This window comes from Copadichromis virginalis, linkage group LG17 (assembly GCF_057382275.1).
Source record: "Copadichromis virginalis isolate Kocher_CV1m ecotype Utaka linkage group LG17, C_Virginalis_male_GT1.1, whole genome shotgun sequence".
NCBI lineage: Eukaryota > Metazoa > Chordata > Actinopteri > Cichliformes > Cichlidae > Copadichromis > Copadichromis virginalis.
The window spans coordinates 13,995,448-14,017,636 of record NC_140634.1 but is presented as its reverse complement, the minus strand read 5'-3'; the positions used below and the strand labels follow the sequence as shown (position 1 = coordinate 14,017,636).

At 40.1% G+C, this 22,189-nt stretch overlaps 1 protein-coding gene across 1 annotated transcript; it reads right to left on the bottom strand.

Moving 5' to 3' along the window:
* Positions 1 to 148: 148 nt before the first annotated feature.
* On the bottom strand, positions 149 to 20,559 carry rhpn1 (rhophilin, Rho GTPase binding protein 1). The gene is made up of 16 exons (XM_085436217.1): positions 20,416 to 20,559; positions 19,894 to 19,993; positions 17,054 to 17,169; positions 12,353 to 12,481; positions 11,712 to 11,787; positions 11,260 to 11,337; positions 10,963 to 11,087; positions 10,336 to 10,502; positions 7,540 to 7,727; positions 7,301 to 7,457; positions 6,630 to 6,755; positions 6,285 to 6,479; positions 6,125 to 6,201; positions 5,886 to 6,032; positions 5,266 to 5,418; positions 149 to 4,788 (listed from the first exon to the last, which is right to left on the bottom strand). Exons 2-16 carry the CDS (start codon positions 19,981 to 19,983, stop codon positions 4,576 to 4,578), a joined length of 2,037 nt encoding a protein of 678 aa, XP_085292343.1. The 5' UTR covers positions 19,984 to 19,993; positions 20,416 to 20,559; the 3' UTR covers positions 149 to 4,575.
* Between the last annotated feature and the right edge of the window lie 1,630 nt (positions 20,560 to 22,189).

Here is a 22,189-nt window from a genome sequence, read left to right as displayed (position 1 = left end):
ATTTTAAGGGAAAGACCACCAATCACACGACCCCCTATGAGACTGAAAACAGCTGAATTCAAAGATTAAAAGCTGTGGCTCAATGCATCATGGTTCTATGATGCGTGCTACTGCATGTGTTACAGTAAATGCAACAGTAAGAATGGCAGCAGGTCATTATTCACTTTTATTGTATTTATTTAAGGAAAAAAGTACTGTGCAAATCCCCAAATGCAGTATTAGGGATGGTCACATATTCAGGCAAAAACACAAATTCATTTCTCTTAAAAACAGTCAATTCCAAGCATTTACTCAAATGTACACACACACACACACACGGAAAGCCAGAGAGGACATAACAAAAAAAAGTATTTGGGTCTAATCACAATAAAAAGATTTAAAAAGTATTTTCAAAGAGTTCAAATCTATTTTTCTAATGCCATAAACAAAGTTTTTGTAGTGATAGAAACACATAGTCAACAGACATAAATCTATGTCATTGCAAAATAATGCAGTGCATCTGCAGGTTGCAACACCTTAAATTTAAGCTGGGAGCTGTAAATACAATTATAAAGCCAATTTAAGACTTACTTAATAATCACACAAAAAAGTACAGACAAGGAAAAAAATGAATTTCTATTAACTTAATCTCAACTTTTACTAACTCCAAACGAAACAAGTTAGGCCAGCGTCTCTTCGACAGTCAGCAGTGGCTTCTGGCCCTGGCAGATCCCCAAAGAAAGCAGAATGGATTTGCACGGGGTGGCTGTGATTGTATACCGACTAAATGCTAATGACGTGTTAGGATCGGGGATCGGAAGTTAAATGTAGACAGTGAGAGAAATGAATCTAATGTTGAAGGCTTGTAATGAGTAGTGACACTTTGATGGTACACATTTTAATTCACATAATAGGGAGTGACTGAAAATTCAGAAAAGCAGGTTTGGGATGAAATGAACCAAATTTCTAAATCTAGTCATGTTAAGTCAAAGACAGCAGTTGCTTCTGTCTAAGATGGTTATGTCAAACAAGGTTGGGTTGTCTACGTGAATGAAAATGGATCTCTTGATGAGCCACTATTACTACCGAACAAATTTGAAAACAGCTGATGTTGGCTAGAAGAAACTTTTCTGACTGAACTTGGGTCGTTTGGTGTAGAACCGCATTCTGCCATAAAACTGGCTGGATTGGTATTTGTGCAGTGCTAAGTGTTTTGCTGAAAGTGCAGCTGGCCCTAAAAACTGCCATTGAAGCTGGCAAAGGGTGTCAACGTAATTGTGCTGTTGGGCAACTGTGGAGATGTGTGTGGTCACGTTTCTCAGTGGTTTCTGTCTGAAATGGCTTGATCCCTAAGAAACAGGGTGTTATGGATTTGAAAGCATCAGAAGTTTAACTTATCAACATTGTGTGCAAGTAAACCAAAGCCGTGCAGCAGCAGTTCATCAACAATAGGTAGACTGCTTGAGGAGCAATCTGCATTTCCTGCATATAAATGTGTAATCTGAAGGAAAGGAACAAGATCTCATACTGCAGAAAATCCCATCTGGTTTCCATTTGTAGTCAGAGCACTACTGATCAAACACATCTGACCACATAACTGCATGCAACAATGCTTGCAGAGAACGGAAATGCAATGATAAGACCACTGAGTAATACTTTCTGACAAAGATTTAGCTTTCGAGTGAAGGAAGATGGAAGAAAATCATGGCCTAGATGTACACTGGCCTTACTTAAGCTGTGAAAACAGAGAGCTGAAATCAGGTGCTGGATTGTAGCAACGTTCTTTCATTTGAACCAGTTTCCTACAGCACCTGAACTGATAAGGGGTGTGAGTATATTTCCCATACATCCATCCATCCATCCATTCACTTCCGCTTATCCTTTTCAGGGTCACGGGGGGGTGCTGGAGCCTATCCCAGCTGTCATAGGGCGAGAGGCGGGGTACACCCTGGACAGGTCGCCAGTCTGTCGCAGGGCCAACACACAGGGACAGACAACCATTCGCACTCACATTCACTCGCACATTCACACCTAGTGGCAATTTGGATTATCCAATTAACCTATCCCCACAAGCTGCATGTCTCAGAAGACAGACATGCTATATTTCATAACATGTAATTGCTAAATTTTATTGGGGCTAAACACAGTACAGGAGAATGCTCAACAAATACAAATTAAGCAGACAAATATAACAAGTAGAATAGGGAAAGTGTATCTGGAAACCTGCTGACAATGTGAACTGAAATGTAATGGAAAAAATAGGATGTAGAGAAGCATATTTGGTAACTCAGTGTCTCAACAGGGAATTAAAAAATGTTTCAAAAGCAGGATGGAGGAAAGATTATCTGGCAGCCTCGGGTCAAAAACGGGTTATCAAGAATGTTCAAACACAGGATGGAGAAAATGAAACTGTTATCTCAGTTCCAGAAACTGGAGTAGTTGATGTTAGTGAACAGAGGAAAGAAATTAGCATCTCTGTGCTAACACAAGTGGAGAAAAGTAAATGTTAAATGGACTGGTTGTTATATAGTGCTTTTCTACTATAGCTGAGCAATCAAAGTGCTTTATACAACGTACCTCGTTCATGTCTATTCATACAAGCAATTTTTTCTATGCTTAAGTATTTTTCTTTCTATCTAACATTCATACTCTGGTGGATGCACGAATCATGGTATCGCATCGCAATAGTCTTCTTACTGTCAAAAGTGGCACAAAAGTTGCTAATTTCCAAAGGAATGTGAATATCATCATTGTGAAAGAAGTTGTCAGACCTTTTAAAACTATATTTAAGATTTTCTAGACGAAACAAGACTCAGATAAACACTAATTTTTGCTCTTGTCCCCTCATGCTTTCCACACTCATGACTATGGACCGTCATGTCACAGTGAACACGACAAACTCAAATAACATTCATTTTAAGCTGGAACAAAATGCTACTTCAAGTTGTATCAAAATTTTACAAAAAGTTCAAACAGCATTGATTTAAAGAAAGAAACATTTTCTCAATACAGCTCTTACAACTACAGATGCAACATTGGCTGTTTCTAACATACAGTACAGTGGCTGGACATTGTTAAACACAGTGGACTTTGATGTAATCACACCTCATGTCATGCTTTTCCTACATGATCGCTCTCTATCACATTTGACATCCAAACACACATCCTCTCAATGTGAGTACATCATAGGCATTATTGTAAAACCTGAAACTACATTTACAAAATATTTGTCACAGTGCATTCAAAATACTAAAACTACATTAGAAAACAGAGCAAAGTTCAAGTGCTTTAGTCACCTAGAAATGATAAAACTAAACATAAAAAAATGATCTAAGGATTAATTCCAACATGACACTTTTAGTAATAAATCCAGGTTGAACTGACTGTCTGAATTAATCCTAATCTATTAAAAACTGAATGTGCTTTCTGTCAGAAGTGAACAGATTAACCGTTGGAGGCCTTCAGTGGTTAATCACAGGTGACTGCTGGTCTATTCGGTCCCATCAAGAATACAGTACAAGAAATTTTGTGCTTCCTTGCTAATTCTGCTCTATCTTCTTCAACGATTATTAACATTTAGAGAAGCTACTTTCAGCTGTATTTACAAGGGATCATCACAGTGGGTAGCACCACATTGGCAGGTTTTTACACCAGATATCTCTTCTGACGCAACCCCAAAGTAATTTGTGTAAACCACTACACTCTGACAGAAGCTGTTTTTTTTTTTCTTTATTCTTACCAAATAACTTTGCCAGCTGTATCAGGCAGAATTGTACAGTGCTTGAACACTTAAAGTGTGTCCATAAAGAAGGGTACTGTACAGCTGTCAGCTTCAACACAGCAAGCATGTATGTTTGTAAAGCCTTGAAATTAATTAAGAAGAAGCCTCAGTTCTGTTATTTTGCTCCCTTTATACTTTTGTGCTTTTATTTTTGTAGCTACTGCACTTATATGACATAAAGCTCATTGAAATTCTACAAATGTAACTTTGCTAGGCCCTGTGGAAAATTTGCATCTATTTACTCACACACTTACTGACTTTATATACATTGCCACCACATTCTTCCTAAACATGCAATTTAAATTCAAAGTCAGGTTACCCCAGTGTAGGAACTGGGGACACTGTTCAAGGCCTGTACAATGTAGACAGTCCCAAAAAGTGAAGCCATGGTATCTTGGATGTGGGCAGTGCCATATTGTGCTGCTCATTTGCAAACAGATCCTTCATAGTAGTGACTTCAGGTGAGAAATTACAGACATATTTCCACTATCGACTTCCCTACTGCGCAGTCTCTGTTAGAAAGATGCCAGGACACAATTCTGTGATACTTCAAATTCACTTTTGTACAATGGGTAAAAGTAATAAACATCACATTTCAATGATTAACTGACGAAGATGTCAGATATGCTGGAGTGTGCAAGAAGAACCTGGCACAGCACGTGTTCCTTGACTATACATGTTTTTTCTTTTCCTTTGTCCCAGCTTTGCATCATCACCTACCTCCTCAACTCAGGAGAGGCTGTTTCTTTGTGTCTGCTGTACTTGTACCGTGTGCTCCGCTGCTATTCCCTGAGTGATTCTTCTGAAGTCGTCTCTTAGTACATGGCCTCAGTGTCTCGGATGCTTCCGAACGACAAACTGAAAGCGCTTCCAAGTCTTTTTGTGATCGTGCTGCCTTCCCTCTTTTTCTTCCTGTTCCAGTTCAGCAAAGAGGCGGAGCTCTGGCCTTTAGCCCCAGACAGCAGACGATGCCGAGTGTTTTCTTTGTCGCTGCACAGCGACAGCATAACTGCCCTCCTCTCCACCTGCTAAGAAACAAAAAAGCATACACACAGGTACACAACCACTGAAACAGCAGCCAAACCCCACAGATATTTCCACAATTTAAGGAATCAAAGAAGAGACTTTCAGTTTTGATTCAAAGGTTTGAAAATAAAGTATTGCATTGACCTGAGCCTTCAGGCTAATACTAGGTTAGTATAAAGATGGCTCAAATGTAATCAAATGACAAACACTCATATTCCCTTGTTTCAGCATTTTACAGGTGAGGGGTAAAAAGCATCCATCAGAGAGACAGAAGGGTAAATTCTGAAAAAAGGTCACTGAGCACGGCCTTTTCATGCTGCTTATGCTGGAAAAGGGCTAGACATCCATGGAAAACAACAAAAAATAAATGCCACCAAAAAGCTTTGCAACAATTTATTGTTCTCTACGTCTCTACGAAGGAAGTTTATCTGAAATCTACATGCTTATGAATACCCTACATAGCTCATACACATATTTACCTGTGTATCATGTGAGTGTAATGTGACCACACTGATCTCCACCCCTCTGTCACTGCAGCTCTTCAGCATGTGGACCACCTCACCATGTTTGGCCCACTTACAGTCCTTTCCATCTACTGCTACTATGTAGTCTCCTTCCCTCAGTCCAGCCTCCTGAACACATCATGTAACATCATTAGTTCATCTTAATTACATGTTTTGACCTCATTTTTTTCATGCAAGTATGCAGGCCCGCAATATATTCCCACAATGAAGAAGGAGACAAAAGAAGGAAGTGTATTGCATTTTGTCTCCTTCATGTCCATCACAACTCTTTTCTAAATAACAAATGAATGGCTCTTTTTTGCAGTTAACTACTTAATCAAGTTCAATTCAACTGTATTTATGCAGCGCCAAATCACAACAGTCACCTCAAGGCACTTTATATTGTAAGGTAGACCCCATAATAATACAATAAGTAGACAGGAAAGCAGGTCTTAAAATATTTAAATCTTAGAATCAAACTGCAAATCAATTCCTTTTGAGAGGATAAAAATAGAATAGAAATAAGACTACAAGAATACAAGAGAAGATCTTTTCTTCTCACAGAATCTTCTCTAGATGTGCAGGGTATATCTCACCTCTGCCCAGCCTCCAGGCACCACTCCAGCCACCAGGACAGGAGAGTCTCCTCTGAGCGTGAGCCCCAGTCCTCCTTCTCTCTTATTCAGGCAGATCACACGCATCGGGCCCCAGCGAGCCCTCGCACAGAACACTGACAGTGGACCCTAGAGCATAAGAACAGGAAACAATTTTAATGGTTACCTAACCTGGGTAGGTATCTGCCAAGTGTGTATTATTTCTTCCCTGTGGGACTTACCAGTCTTTGGAAGATATCAGTAACCTTGACTGTGGAGAAGTTGGGTGGAATGACGTCTGGTTTCTGGTGGGTATGAGCTGGTAAAGAAGCCAGTTAGTCACTATGATTTAATCAAACAGAAAATGTAATCACTGACTTTACGATTATACGTGACACTCACACTGTATCTCTGGGGCCTCTGCAATTTCATCAAAGTCGTCCTCTCGGTCGAGCTCTGAGTATTTGTCCAGGGAACGTTTGTGTGTGACAGAGAGCACATCCTGCAGGATATCCATCTTTCTCAGGATCTTGCACAGACTGTGGACACGCATGGCCTCCTCATGTCTGATTACAGCACGCCGCAGGTGGGCCTTACCTTCATGTAAGCAGAAATTATTATTAAAAAAATAAAGGTTTCAAAGAATGGGAATATAACTATTCAAGTTATAACATGAGCATTTTGGTTCATTTTCAAGATGCTTGCACAACGCAGCTCATAGCAGCTACGTGATGAATACAAACTCACCAAGTTTTCGTCTTTTTTCAGGATCTTGAAGAACCTGGCTGAGTTGTGGCCCAGCAGGAACACTGGCATGGCACTGAAGGAAGGCCTTCTCAGCTTCCTCCTCCTCTTCCTCCCCTCCTGCCAACACTATGGAAAAATATATACAGCTAAGATCTGTTTAGAAATGCTAATTAGGTGAGCATTATCTCTGGAAAAGAATACAATAGTTAGGTTTATTGGGTAAATCACTAGAAATGTCAGTTTTCTTCTTCAAAACACAGTGCTTTTGATGCTGCATAGGTGATACACAGGACAGAGGTGTACTCCATAGGTGACAGAGGAAAACAGCTTTGTTGATGAATTTGCCTCATTAGGCATTAACAGACTGCTGACAAGATGACAAGCACAGACAAGATAACGTCGCACACTGCCCGCTGGATCAGTCTGACACCACTCTCACACCACCAAGAATGTCAGTCTTTGATAAAAAATATTACATTACAGTCTGTTTATAAATTAGCAGCAAAAAGTGTCTTACGTATGTAACAAGCTTCAACTTGATTTTAAGACTTTTTAAAGACACAAGTGTACTGCTTTAATTCAAAATTAAATATAGCCAAGGCAGAAGGTTATCTACAAAACAAGAAGTATGAACTCTCCCTAATGAACATGTGAGTAAATTTTGTACTTACACATGTGGTCGCAGAGTGCAACAGCAGCGTAGTAGTGGGAGAGAGCGCGGAAGTGTTCAGATTTTACCTGAACCATGGACACCCATGAAAATGGCACGTAGTCCTTCATCAAAGGCTGTGTCATAGTCTGCTGCACTAACAAGTAAACATCTGACACCTACAAAAAACACACATGCATACAGTTAAACATAGGGCATTAAGGGTAATAACACAAACAAAGCACATATGTATTTACTCACCCGTGCAGCCTCCTGTGCCAGCCGGAGCTGGGAGGTAAAGTGCGTGTCCTGTGTGGTCAGGGTGATGCGCTCAAACACACACTCCTGTACCTGGGCAAGCATGAGCCGCACCAACATGCAGAGTGATGGACTACTCATGTCCAGACTTGGAGCGTTGGAAAAATTCTCTTTAAGATAATTAAATGCACCTACACATTAAAAAATAAATAAATTACCAATTAGCCATGTGAATTCAAACATCCTGATATCAATGTTTATTATATCAAAAGTATATAATAAAAACAACTGAACAAAAGCTTTAAATTTACAGGATTGGGTACCTCAAAATCATCAATAGCTGATTATAAACAACAACAAAATCTGTTATATTAATGGCAATCTTCTTGTTTTGGCTGCTCCTTTTAGGGATTGCCACAGTGAATCATCTGCCTCTATCTCGCCCTATCCCTAGCATTGTCTTCTGTCACAGCAACCCTCTGCACGTCCTCCTTTGCTCCTCTGAGGTCTTCTTCTTTTCCTTCTGCCTGGAAGCTTCATCTTCAACATCCTTTACACAATATATCCACTATCCCTCCTCTTTACATGTTGCATTCTTCTCTGTCACTCCTGACTTACTCATGCAATATCAATATTTCCTATTCTTGGTACCCTAACACATGCGTTCTCTAGATTCAAAAAGACAACAGTGAAGCTCTTTCTGACCTCCATCAATACTCTCAAAGCAAACATTGCATGTGTAGTTCTTGCCACGAAGCCAGACTGCTGCTCGCTGATCAAACCTCTTCTTAACCTAGCTTCCACAACTCTTTCCCTTAGCTTCATGTACAGTGGGGCAAAAAAGTATTTAGTCAGCCACCGATTGTGCAAGTTGCCCCACCTAAAATGATGACAGAGGTCAGTAATTTGCACCAGAGGTACACTTCAACTGTGAGAGACAGAATGTGAAAAAAAAATCCATGAATCCACATGGTAGGATTTGTAAAGAATTTATTCGTAAATCAGGGTGGAAAATAAGTATTTGGTCAATAACAAAAATACAACTCAATACTTTGTAACATAACCTTTGTTGGCAATAACAGAGGTCAAACGTTTACTATAGGTCTTTACCAGGTTTGCACACACAGTAGCTGGTATTTTGGCCCATTCCTCCATGCAGATCTTCTCGAGAGCAGTGATGTTTTGGGGCTGTTGCCGAGCAACACGGACTTTCAACTCCCGCCACAGATTTTCTATGGGGTTGAGGTCTGGAGACTGGCTAGGCCACTCCAGGACTTTCAAATGCTTCTTACGGAGCCACTCCTTTGTTGCCCGGGCGGTGTGTTTTGGATCATTGTCATGTTGGAAGACCCAGCCTCGTTTCATCTTCAAAGTTCTCACTGATGGAAGGAGGTTCTGGCTCAAAATCTCACGATACATGGCCCCATTCATTCTGTCCTTAACACGGATCAGTCGTCCTGTCCCCTTGGCAGAAAAACAGCCCCATAGCATGATGTTTCCACCCCCATGCTTCACAGTAGGTATGGTGTTCTTGGGATGCAACTCAGTATTCTTCTTCCTCCAAACACGACGAGTTGAGTTTATACCAAAAAGTTCTACTTTGGTTTCATCTGACCACATGACATTCTCCCAATCCTCTGCTGTATCATCCATGTGCTCTCTGGCAAACTTCAGACGGGCCTGGACATGCACTGGCTTCAGCAGCGGAACACGTCTGGCACTGCGGGATTTGATTCCCTGCCGTTGTAGTGTGTTACTGATGGTGACCTTTGTTACTTTGGTCCCAGCTCTCTGCAGGTCATTCACCAGGTCCCCCCGTGTGGTTCTGGGATCTTTGCTCACCGTTCTCATGATCATTTTGACCCCACGGGATGAGATCTTGCGTGGAGCCCCAGATGGAGGGAGATTATCAGTGGTCTTGTATGTCTTCCATTTTCTGATGATTGCTCCCACAGTTGATTTTTTCACACCAAGCTGCTTGCCTATTGTAGATTCACTCTTCCCAGTCTGGTGCAGGTCTACAATACTTTTCCTGGTGTCCTTCGAGAGCTCTTTGGTCTTGGCCATGGCGGAGTTTGGAGTCTGACTGTTTGAGGCTGTGGACAGGTGTCTTTTATACAGATGATGAGTTCAAACAGGTGCCATTCATACAGGTAACGAGTGGGGGACAGAAAAGCTTCTTACAGAAGACGTTACAGGTCTGTGAGAGCCAGAGATTTTCCTTGTTTGAGGTGACCAAATACTTATTTTCCACCCTAATTTACGAATAAATTCTTTACAAATCCTACCATGTGAATTCATGGATTTTTTTTTTCACATTCTGTCTCTCACAGTTGAAGTGTACCTCTGGTGCAAATTACTGACCTCTGTCATTATTTTAAGTGGGGGAACTTGCACAATCGGTGGCTGACTAAATACTTTTTTGCCCTACTGTATGGCTCACCACCTTTATCCCTCTCTGCTCATGCTTAGCTACAATCTACAGAACACTGCCTTGCAGTCTCCTTTATCTTGCAGTTTGCACATGCGGCATAAGGGTTAGTATGCAGTCATTGTTAACCCAGACCCGACAAATTCAGAATGAAAAATTCATTTTTTATGATCTGCATCTTTGATCTGGTCAAGATTTTACATCAGCTGCACTTCCTGATGCAACCCTCCCTATTTATCTGGACTTGGGACCAGCACTAGGACTATATTGCCTTGTGCTGTTTTGTGTAAAAAACAAGCCCCTCGTATTTGAAGGCTCACAAAACGAGAAATCAAGTATTTTGATGTATGATTTTGCCATTGTGCTACCTGCAGCACGCTGAAAAGCATCTATAGCTCGGTCTATGCCAGCTGTTGCAGAGCGGTCCTGTCGTGCTCCGATCTGCGTGTACAGGGCTCCGATGTTGAACAACACACTTCCCTTCTCGAAGGCCAGCGCACGCTGACACGATGGAACGCCAGTCAAAGAGTCATACCTGAATGACAAACGAAAAGGGAACCACCAATGAGCAAAGCCCCTCCAGAGTTTAAGCTGCTGGAACAAAAGTTTCTATTAAGCTTAAGTTTTTTTTTTTACAGTCATGGAATGAGACACTGCCATCCATGCTCTGCTTCATAATTAGCACCTTCAAGCTCAACTAAAATTTGTAGCCAACCACTTAGAAACATAAATGAGATTTTAATTCTGGAAAAATGGTTTTATAGTCACATTACATAAATCTGTCCCTGGAAAACAACTATTGAATGCTTCGATTTTCTCCTGAAAGAGAGAGCAGCAGTAAGGCACCAGGATGTAGTAACAACACGGCTAAAGTGCACATTTAAAAAACTGTTCCTTTGCCCATTTTTATTTTACTGCATATTGCACATACTGTAAAATGCATGTTAATGATTATGATAACCCTTCAGTATTTAAATTATGCTATCATATAATACCAGTGGAAATGAACACCCAGATTCTTCTGAGCAGAGAAGAAGCGTTGATCCAGGTAGTACAGCTGATTGTAGTACTCCATTAGCAGCTCCAGACCGGCCTGGTTTCGACTGGGTGTACGCATGGCCTGATTGAATAATCAATAAACTAAATGTTAACACTCATTTAATGTCAGCTACAGACAGCCTAAAAGAGACATCAACTTTAAATAAATCAATACTTTTCATTCCACTTGTTTTTCTACCCATGATGAGCAGAATGTTTACTCTGGATCAAACTGTATGGGTGAATTTATTAACCTGTCTAAGTTCCATAAGCTCTTTGATTTCCTTGTCATAGAGAAAGCTGTCCTCCCCGTAGTGCTCACATATGAAGTCCTGTGAAGGCAGACAGAGACACGGTGACAAAAGAATTATCTTTACGTGTCCACATGAAGATGATTTTGGTTATTCTTCTATACTATCTGGAAAAAGGAAAGCAAATAAGCACAAAAATATGATATTTCATCAAACTACCCATCTGTGTCAAATGTTTAGTAATGAACAAGTAATGAAAAGAAGTCAGGCCAACTAATGTAAATTAGCATAAAAATATAAACACTGCTTGTAAAATAAGCTTAAAAACATTGATTCAGTAACTTTTATTAGGATACATTTATTGCAATAATCTTTTACTCAAACACAAGTTTTTCTTGAAAAGAACAACAAACTGGATAAATAAAGAGAAGGAGGTAGATAGATGCTGACTTCACCTTGATAGCAACAGTGACATCCACCTCTTTGGTTTCTTTTAAGCCAAGTGGGATCATTGGAACATTGACAGCCTCACTACAAAAAGAAATTAACAGAGGTAGTGTAGGTTTCGGCAATGACTGCTGCTGCCATCTGCTTGTTTTCAAAACCAGCGAGCACTATTCTCAGTGCTTCATCCTGCTAATCAGAAAAGCTAAAGCCAAGCAGTAAGCCTGTCACCCCCCACAGTTACCTACTGCCATTCACAATAACAACAAATGTGCACACTGCCACCACAGGGTTATTGACTATACTCTAATCAGGGGATTTTTCCCTCACACGATACGGAGCCGTGGAGGCAAAAATCTTATGGCTGTGACAGAATGCATGACACACATGTGGATGCTTTTTTCCTTTAGTCTGTTTAAATAAATGTGACTGAAACCCAACTTTGACTTAAACCCCATCCTATTATTAAAAAACAAAGATAACATTTCTAAGGACTGGTCATCACAAATATCCAAGTACAAGGAGGTTATACACCCAGTGCCAGCGTCACTACAAAAATATAATGGATGCTTGTTTTCCCCAATTATAATGATCATTAGTCTAATAAGCACGGCCTGGAATTAATGGGACAAATACGCATGCATTTGTGCACCTGTCTGTCTGGTAGACGTCCATGCTGCTGTTAAGTTCCTCCAGCTCCTCTTTGAGCAGCTGCAGGTTGGAGTTGACAAAGCTGAGCTCTAGAGCCACCGTCTCCTTCACCTTGTTGTTGGTTGTCGCCCTGCAGAATAAAACACAAAGACGTCCAGGTGTTTTGTTTTGTTTTTCAGTTCTCAATACTTCTTTGTGGGCTTTCTAAAAACAGTACTTGGGCTGATTCCTAATCTGCTTTGTCGTAGAGCCCAGTATCACAATTAGAACAACACAGCTAAAAACTGACTTGCTACTTTCATTCAGTATTAGTGGATGCAGCAAACTTTTCTGAGAACATAAATTCAGGATGGGGTGAAGGCAAAAAAAAGCCTCTCTTTAATTTATGCAGCTCTCTCCACCTTCTCCTCCCTCTGTCAACCACTTTCTCCGGTTCACCCCCCAAAAACAATGAGAGGGTCGATGACTAATGCCAGCTCATACTTCTATGGGGTACACAATGTTCCCAGAAATCTGAAGCATCTCTAGTTTACAATGTTGTTGTTTAGAAAAGTGGTAGAGAATTCCTCCATTATTGGTCCTAAACAGTGCACAAAATTATTGGGACTTTGCAGTCATAAAGACATTCTATCCATGAAGGAGAGAAATGCATCAAAATGGGCACTGTGTCAAATTCACAGAAATGTAGAAGAAATGGTTGAGTTTAGATGAACTGAAAAAAGAAAGGCCTGCAACATCAAATTTACTTACATTTCCTCTGGCCCATCTATCCACCCCATCTATTCTGTATCTTGTTTTAGCGGGAAATCTGGTGTCAGTTTTGGAGATGTTTCTACAAACTCCACGTCGCCTTGTTTTCAAGTTATCGATTTCACAAGACTTTCAGAAAACTTACTCTGACTTTGAGAGTGAGGTCACTGAGATTCGAACTCATCCAAGATTTTCAGTAGATGCACCTGTGGTATGAATATGAATAAACTGTCGCATTCTGGAGTTATCATATTCAAAAAAAATTCAGAAAACTAAACCTCTGACCTCGACTTTGAGGATTCAAAATCCTCAGATATTTCTAGGAGATACATCGATGATATCAATTTGTAGCTCCTACGTCGCCTTGTTGTTGAGTTATCACATTCACAAGCTTTTCAGAAAACTACCCCTCACCTTTGACCTTTAGGTTGAGGTCACTAAGACTCAAACTCATCCGAGGTTTTTGGTAGATGCACCTATGGCATTTGAAAATCCTAGGTGACTTCCTTCTTGAGTTATCACAAACTTAGGTGTCCAGCCTGCCCAGCTGCCCATCTGGAGGGATGACTACAACACCCCATCAGCCTTTTATGGCTGAGCGGTAAAGAGCTAAAAAAAAAACATATGTTTGAGTGTTTATCTTGAAATAGCACTTCAGCTTCAGTTGCATATACCTGTTACCAGAACACTCACATCACTTTGAATTTGAAAAATTTGTGGCATTTTTTCCATGTTATCCTTTAACACATGACCAATCTCAGTTCAAACACACAACTGAAGCTCACTTTTGAGGACTTTTTAAATCAGGTTAAGCTTTCCAGTTAGACCACTTCAGCTTCACCTCTCTCCTCATCTGTCACTGCCTCTCCCAGTCTCACACACACAAACGCCGATATGTAGGATCAAGCCAGGGCCAATCTGATTAGTCAGCATTAAAAAGGCTGCCAAATATCCCCTTCACACACATCCACTTACACACACAACATGCTGCAGCTCCGGAAGGGTAACACAAGTATTTCTTGCTTATGAGATGAAGAATCAGAGAAGTTTAAATGTTAGAAGTTTTTTTTCCTGTCGCCATAACACATTTTAATTATTTTAAAAGCACTAACCAAAGCAGAAACAGAAAACAATGTTTTGATATCATTAAGAACAAACTGATCGACAAAGTCATTAAAAAACTGAGCAATAGTCCTTGTCACATGACCTGTAAATAGTGTCTCTGTATGTTTTTACTAACTTGTGTTTAACACCAACCTGCCAGAGGGTCTGCAGATGGAAATTAGCACAAGGCTATAATCTGGCATATTTACATTTGTTTAAATGTTCATTAATATCTATTGCCCCTCTTTCTAAATAAATAAATGAAATAAATTATATAAAGCACCTGTGAGATAAGAAAAATATCTCACATGCAGAGATATTTTGCAGACCTCTGGGGTCTGCATGGACCCCTGTCACTGGGATGATGTTTAAACAACATTACAGCCCCTCAGCTGAGCTCCTACATGCAGCACAAAACATGACGTCTTCATTAGCCAATCACAAACCCTGATTAGTGACACCCCCTCCCCTGTATTTAATTAGCATCCCAAACCCCCCTACATACAAACACACACAAACATCGACTCCCACACACCAGCACTAATACCATGACACAGTTCCACAACAGTTTCACAACAAGTGAAGTGCAAGTGAAAGCTACATGTTTTTGTGTATGTGTGTGTTCATGTGTCTATGTGTTCCACTTGACTGGAAAAAGAAGGACAGAAAAAAAAAAGGTCTGACAGCACCAGACAAATAAGTGGGGGATGAGCTTGCCAGAGCACCGCTGGGAATCTCTGCATGGGAACAGGACGGGGGCAGACACAAAGCTAGCTGATTACAGGCTGACGGGTTGTGTGGGGGTCTTTGTCTATGTGACCGGGCGTCCCAATAGAACGGGAGAGAGTGCTTGTTTTATATCCAGTAAACTGAGTCATCACCTTTCGGGATAAGAGCCTAAATAGGTCAAATGTGGAGCTAGGGAAACATTGAAAAGACAAATAAAAATAAATTAACACCCTGTTACACAGTAATTACTTTAAGGACTGTTTCATCATTTGAAACATTTAGAAAACAAAACAGCAACAGCCACTGCAGTCAGGCCACTCAAACTGGCTTGACTATGAAATAAGAATTTGCAAATAGAACGACAGATAGGGCATCAAAAGAGTAATTTATTAATCTCATACCAGCTGTGGTTTTCTACACTAACTAAACTTATGGGAGCATTTTGAAGCATCGTAATAATACAATAAAATAATACAGAGTACAGAGTAAATAAAAAAGAAAGAAGAAAGCTTTTTTTCAACTTTACCAGTTGTTGCAAAAACAAGTCCTGAGACAACAGTGTCTGTCTTAAATTAAAAACATGGTTATTTTGATTAGATTAGATTTTAATGCGGCACCACTGAGGAAGCAGAAAGGAGCTCTTTGCTTTAATTAAGTGGCTCCTCCTACTCCTCCTCCCGAATAGTCCTGGAGCAGCAGCATGTCCCATGTCTTTCCAGAGACTTTTGCACAGCGGTCTGCTCATACTTTAAACATTCTAAAACTGCCACGGCAGAGGTTTAGAGCAAATGTATCCACATACTTCATGCATATACTCTGAGGCTCTGTACTAATTTACCTCTGAGTGGGCAATAAACATGGACGTGTTGAGAATGAGTTGAGGAGACAGAATATAGAGGAGAGCCATGGAGAGACACTGGACAAAGATGATGCCAATGTCCTCGGAGACAAGACCTTGATGCTATGTGAACATTTCATTTTTAACTTCGTTCACTTTCCTCACCAGTAAAACTCTCTGGTTTGTGTGAATGACAACTGGCTGCTTCAAGACACAGGGCCAGCAGTTCAGAGAGTTGGGAGATTAGCTTCAGTGGTGCTCATGCTGCCAAAGTATGCAGTGTTCACTCACTGTTTTGTTTGAAAAAAGCATTAATACAAAAAAAGCAAATATTTGCACAACAGGGAGGAGATAAACCAGCACAAGCACATAAACAGTCATATTCACACACAGTGAACACAAACAGAGCTGTAAAACTGGGTGGTGCTGGTGTGTGTGTTTCTTTAGGATGGGAGTGATCTCTGACCTTTTCCCATCAACCGACTGAACCAAAAATGTGAGGCAACTAACAAAGACGACAACACAGATGGCACCTGAATGGCATTTCTCACAAAATCAAACAGAAAAAGTTGCTGTGTGATGAGTGAATATACATTATATTTAAAGCAACTGTGATACAGCTGACAAACACAAAGCTTCACTATTTTTTACCCATGGGATTGGAAAAGCAGCTCAACACTACAGCACTGCATCACTTATTTCCAAGAAGATTCGTGTCCATTTTTGCCTCTCCAAACTGTGAAACAGACACGCATGCAGATGTTGCATTACTAGAAGGAGGAAATAATCTATTTAAAGCCACGAATTCGGTAGTGAGAAAAATGTATGAAGTACATTCCAGGGTCCTTAATCATCAAAATTGATTAAGCTAGGCAGCTAATATGTATATACATATAACTGTTAATGTTAATAATGTCTGTTAAAATGCTTTTCCACGATTATGTTCATGTTGGCTTGAAATAAAATATCTTCCTCTGCCGTTACTGCAACTTCTGTGCGCATGTACGTGAAATGGACACCGTGGACTGCTGTGTCTATTTCAAGTTCTATTGTGATATCAGGTTGCAACCACCCTACCTATGGGAGTAAGCTAAAGTTCCTGGAGAGAACATGCAAACTCCACACACACGATAGATTCAAACTCAGGTCCTTCTTGCTGTGAGGCAGCAGTGCTAACCACTGCACCACCGTGCTGCCCTCGTGTAACATTACAACAGAAAAGTAATTAAAAATAAAATAAAAATTGTGCGTGCAATGTTCTGATCCGTCGCAATGTCTCACCTGAACAGGTTCTCCGCTCCAGTTCTCATACGCATCTCCTTGTTGATCTGCTGGTTGATGCGAGCCCGTCGATGCTGCAGCTTACTGCGCTGAGTCTGAGCCAAAGGATCACAGCCCTGCAGATGAAATAAAGAAATGGAGGAGGTAAAAGAATTACTGAATGACCAACTACAAAAGTTGCATTTCCCACAGAATTAGACTATCTTAATTAATCTACTCACCGGCAAGAAAGCAAACCCTTTTCCAAGCAATAGCGTAAATGATGCTGTATGTTATAAGGGTGTAAAGGTTATGGGGTTATCGTTTTTATCGGTAACTCGGTTTCCCTGGGTCTTTCAATTATGTTTTATGATTAAATCTTCTATTTTTTTGGTACCAGTACTGGTTTTATTTTTGTTATATTTATCCGCGACACCTTAAAGGCCGGTCCATGAAAATATTGTCGGACATAAACCGGTCCGTGGCGCAAAAAAGTTGGGGACTGCTGCTCTAAGAACAACACAGATACTTCCAGACACCAGTTTAAAACCATCCAGTTGACTACAGGATGAGAAACTCAAGCAGCTGACTAATATCAAAGATAGCAACAAAAGAAACTGGCAGGTGGACCAGACTGTAAAGAAACACGATGGTAAGGGCATGTGAACTTCCACTTATATCGTTATCAAGTCCCTGTATGAGAAACACTGGAGTCTGGAGAGGAAGCTGAATGATATCGAGCCTTAGAGAAACACAAAGTGGAAGGGTCAGGGCTGGTTGAGTTAATGAATTTGCAAAACCGGAGCAAACTGATGTAGTACCAGTAAATCCATCATGGAAGCTGTTGAAAAACCTAAAACTTAAAAAAAAGACAGCTACACTAGACTACCAAATATACTTGGTGGCTGTTAATATATTTTGGCAGTCTGCCCAAGAAAACACAGAACAGCTGTGCAAATGTGACAACATTACTTCATGCTGTATGATCTGAGTAAGAAGTACTGGAAGCAGCATGGCAGACTTACAACCAGCTAACTAATGTTTTCCCCGATGGAAATTATCCTGTCCAAAAAAAAAAAGAAACCGTAAGAGACACAGCCACAGTGGGGATAAGATTTGATATATCGAAAATAAATCTCAAACAGACTGCGGCGCAGTGAGAAATTACTTTTTTTAAGCCTTCCTGTTTTCACATGACACTAACCCCAGTTTTACCATGGCACCATGGCATGTCATTACTGCCAGTGGAGAGCAGTCTGAAAGAATTACTTCGCACTACAAACCCAGTATAGCATAGAGATGATGGACGTGACAACACGTGAAGGTCATTGTGACTGCTTAACATGATAATACTGTGCCACAACAAAGCAGAGGACATACATTCTCTCAGACGATAAAAAACTTTAACAGGATCTGTACATGTGTTTGAAGATTTAACAGCTTTTTAAAATCTTGCTTCAACAGAGGCAATTTGCTCACAATACTTTAAGAACTGCCTCACAGCTGGTAATTTGTGTGCTCACTAAAACCAGACATGTGTCATACAGTACAGCACACTTTCACACTCTGAGGTAAACAAATGTACAGTTACATGACAGATGGCGGAGCTGTACTGTAAACAAGCTGAATACTCCCTTTTTCTTATGCCCTACTGCTCCTTCCATCTTCTTCTCTATCCCTCTTCCAGGAATCTCAACAGTATATAGTTGTTATGTTTGTCTCTCTCTTTTTCTTCATATATCTCTTTACCTCCCAGTAAAGGAGTTTGTTTAACATGCGCACATCAAGTAACCCTCCAGTGAACTGAACTGATCTCCCACGACAGGGCAGGTTACAAAGACTGAAAATCGTACTTCTGATTGCTTTGGTCACTAACAGACTGGTGCACGGAAGATGCTGACTGTCTGTAAACACTTGCTGTTTACTCTCCAAGCGTTAGAGAAACTTGTGAAAATGTGAAAAACTGCCAACAGGAGGCAAAGAACATTCGCCTTCAACAGTGAAACTTCTGCCTGACTGCTGAAAGAAACACATTTTTAAAAATTGCAAATTTTTTGGAAGGCAAATGCTCACTCATTTTGCTTCTTGCTTTTCACAGACAACTTGGCAAGTAGTTTGGAATTGTTTGCAGACATGTCACAATCCTCCAGGTACACTACTTGCAACCGTGGCACCCAGCTAATGACTAAAGCAACCACCAAGAGGTTTTTGGTACAACACACTATTATATACATACAGTAAGCAAAGTAACTACACACTGCTGTTAATACAGCATGCATAGATTATATATCATCTATTATTTTTTTATTGGTAAAAGTGATAACTAACAGTTTGGTAAATGTATATTCTGTGATTTACTTATTTGTTACATTTTATTTAACAATGTCAGGAAAGCAATGTTTCAGGGGATCCTGATGTCACACAGTCTCATAAAAATAAATAAATTACAGACTAATAATTTAACAGTGGTATACGATCAGCACTCTGTGAACATCTACACGAAACCAAGGTATATGTAAATATAGAGCTAGATCAGTTCAGCCCTTCTCTGATGTATTGGGATGGTCACTATGTCAAAACTCAGAAAATGTGGTCAGCGAAAACATGTGCTCTTTTTCCCAATAATGTGGGTATTATCCCTGCTGCTAACTTTCTTTGTTCCCTAAGTTAAAGTTTACATTTGCCAATTTACATGATTATCGATGACATTCAGGTTTCATGTTCTTTAGTTTTAATTACAGGTCCAATAAGATCCCCATGTGAAGCCACACAGCATCATCTCGTGGACTGTATTCTAATTTTACTTATCCAGTATTTTTTTTTTTTAATTTGAAATGAATGTAAGAGTGTGGGTGTCTGACCTTGCGGATGCTCCCACTGTGGCTGCCATCTGTGGGTAAAGTCGACGGGAATTCGTCGTCGTCGTCAGAGGGACCGTCTGACAGGGACATCTCAAATTCTCTGCAAAGATTCATGTCAGCATTTTTATTACACTCAGGCACGTTTAGACGCACTTCTCATACACCACCGCACTCTTGGAACAAGACTCTTAGCTTAACTCGCCATTTTAAAACGTAAGTTTTATCCCAACGTAAACAAAACAAAAATATCCTCCCCAAAAAGCGTTAATTTGGCTAACATTAATCCTTGCCTTATCGCTGGCTCCTCCATCGTCAAGCTACAATACCGGCGATCAAAAAGTCTCTACATGTCTCCCAACTTTCCCACCACTTTGTGAATTTCCAAGTAAGCGTACTACTCCAAAAACAGTCAACCGCAGATTAACTTTTTTACTCCTGAAAACAACTAAGCTTTCGCTTTAATGTACAACGTCGTCCGTACGACTCTTCCCGACGTGTGTGCAGCTGGGAGCGCTTACTCACAGAGGCGGGCCGCGAATGTAGAAGGTAGCCAATCATGTTGCAGCTTCTAAGACGGGCAATACATGAAACAAATCATAGGGGAGGTTGGGACGGAACAACGATCCGAGGTGACCAATTGCGAGTCGCTCGTGGCATCTCCCATACTCCGCGAGTCGTTTCTATGGTAACGGCAGGGCTTTGGCTTCTGTGTGTGGGCCTCGGAAAGATTACAGAAGCTCCGCCTCAACCTAGGACTGAAAACAATTTTCCACATTAGATCACTTATTCTGTTATTCATTGTCTCCGTGCTCTGTTCTGCTGTTGTCATATGGCAGCGTTTTTTGCCTTTTTAAAAACTTTTTAACTTAGAATGTATGTAAAGTTCATCAACAGGAAACACTAATAAACAGGTTACAACATAGGTTACAACAAGGTTACAAATAAAAAAAATATTGAATATGATGTAATAAGTTGGGTTTCATTCTGTAAATGGTGATAGAGTTTTTGTTTTATATGCTAAGTCTATATCTGAAGAAGCCACGGCAGAGAAGAAGTGGGTAAAAAGCTCAATACTTGCATGTAACAAAACATGCAGGAAGGAAGGTAAGCCAGTGCTAAGGTGGCTTAAACATGCATCCCTCCTAATAGTCAGCAGGGGGCAAATCCTCTCGATGGGTAGTAGTCTACGGGAAACCGAGGCTTTTCAGCACTTTCCTGGTGGGTTTATGGCCTTGAGGGGTCTTTACCCTTCACAGATTTGCCGTAAGGCAAAATAAATTTTTCTTAAAACCATCGTCCAGCGGATGTCTTTTTAAAAGATTGTTACCAACCAAAGTGTATCAGTGAAATAGGCTTTTTAAATATAACTGTTCTGTCTGTTATTGGTTTATACAAAAATGAAAGAACAAACATAATTTTAATAATAATGCTTAATAATAATAATGGTAATAATAGTAATAATCGTAATAATAATGCTTTTAATAAGCAGTAACACATGAAAGGCAATCTTGTTTGTTTATTAGTCACGAGAGGATGTCACATAAAAACAGATGAAAGGGGCAAAATTGTGTGCCATAGTCAGAGGTTAAAGTGGGCATGTTTTTATTTATTTGTTTTGTTTGTTTGTTTTGCTACTACATTGGAATGACTGTGGGTGTCCATAAGTTGTGGTACTTCAGCATCTAGCTAGCCATGCAGAAGAAGAGTGAGCATAAGTGTGTAATTTTTTTGTGTCAGGACATGTATTTCACAGGGAGAGAAAAGAAATAGAGTTAAATTTACTTAGACATGGAGCAAGGTAAGAAAGCCAGAACTAGAAAGGAAGAAGAGAGGTTAGACTTAAAGGTAAGGACTGCTCAGTGGTGTTTGATAAACTGGAAATGTAAAGCTTATATTTAAGTACTCATGTATTTAAATACTGGGTCTGTATATGTGTGATTGTGTTTTTCAAGTTGTGAAACATGCTGCAAAAAAACAAACAAAAACAGCATGGATTTAAACCAAAGAACAGTGTGTGACTAGCGCACAGTGGCTGTAGTCATGGTCAGAGTTTGTTACATAAAGGGTAGCAGAGATGAATTTGAAGTTAAGCTGATGATGTTCAAATTCATTCACTGAATTCCACATTCATACCAGCTGTATAGTGCACAAATGAAATGCAGAATCAGGGACAGTACCTACAACACAAAGGCAAAAACAAAACAAAAAAACAAAAACACACACACATAAGCAAAACAATGACATGCTAGATGCATTTTATTTATTTATTTTAGCTATAACACTGGTCAGCAGATAA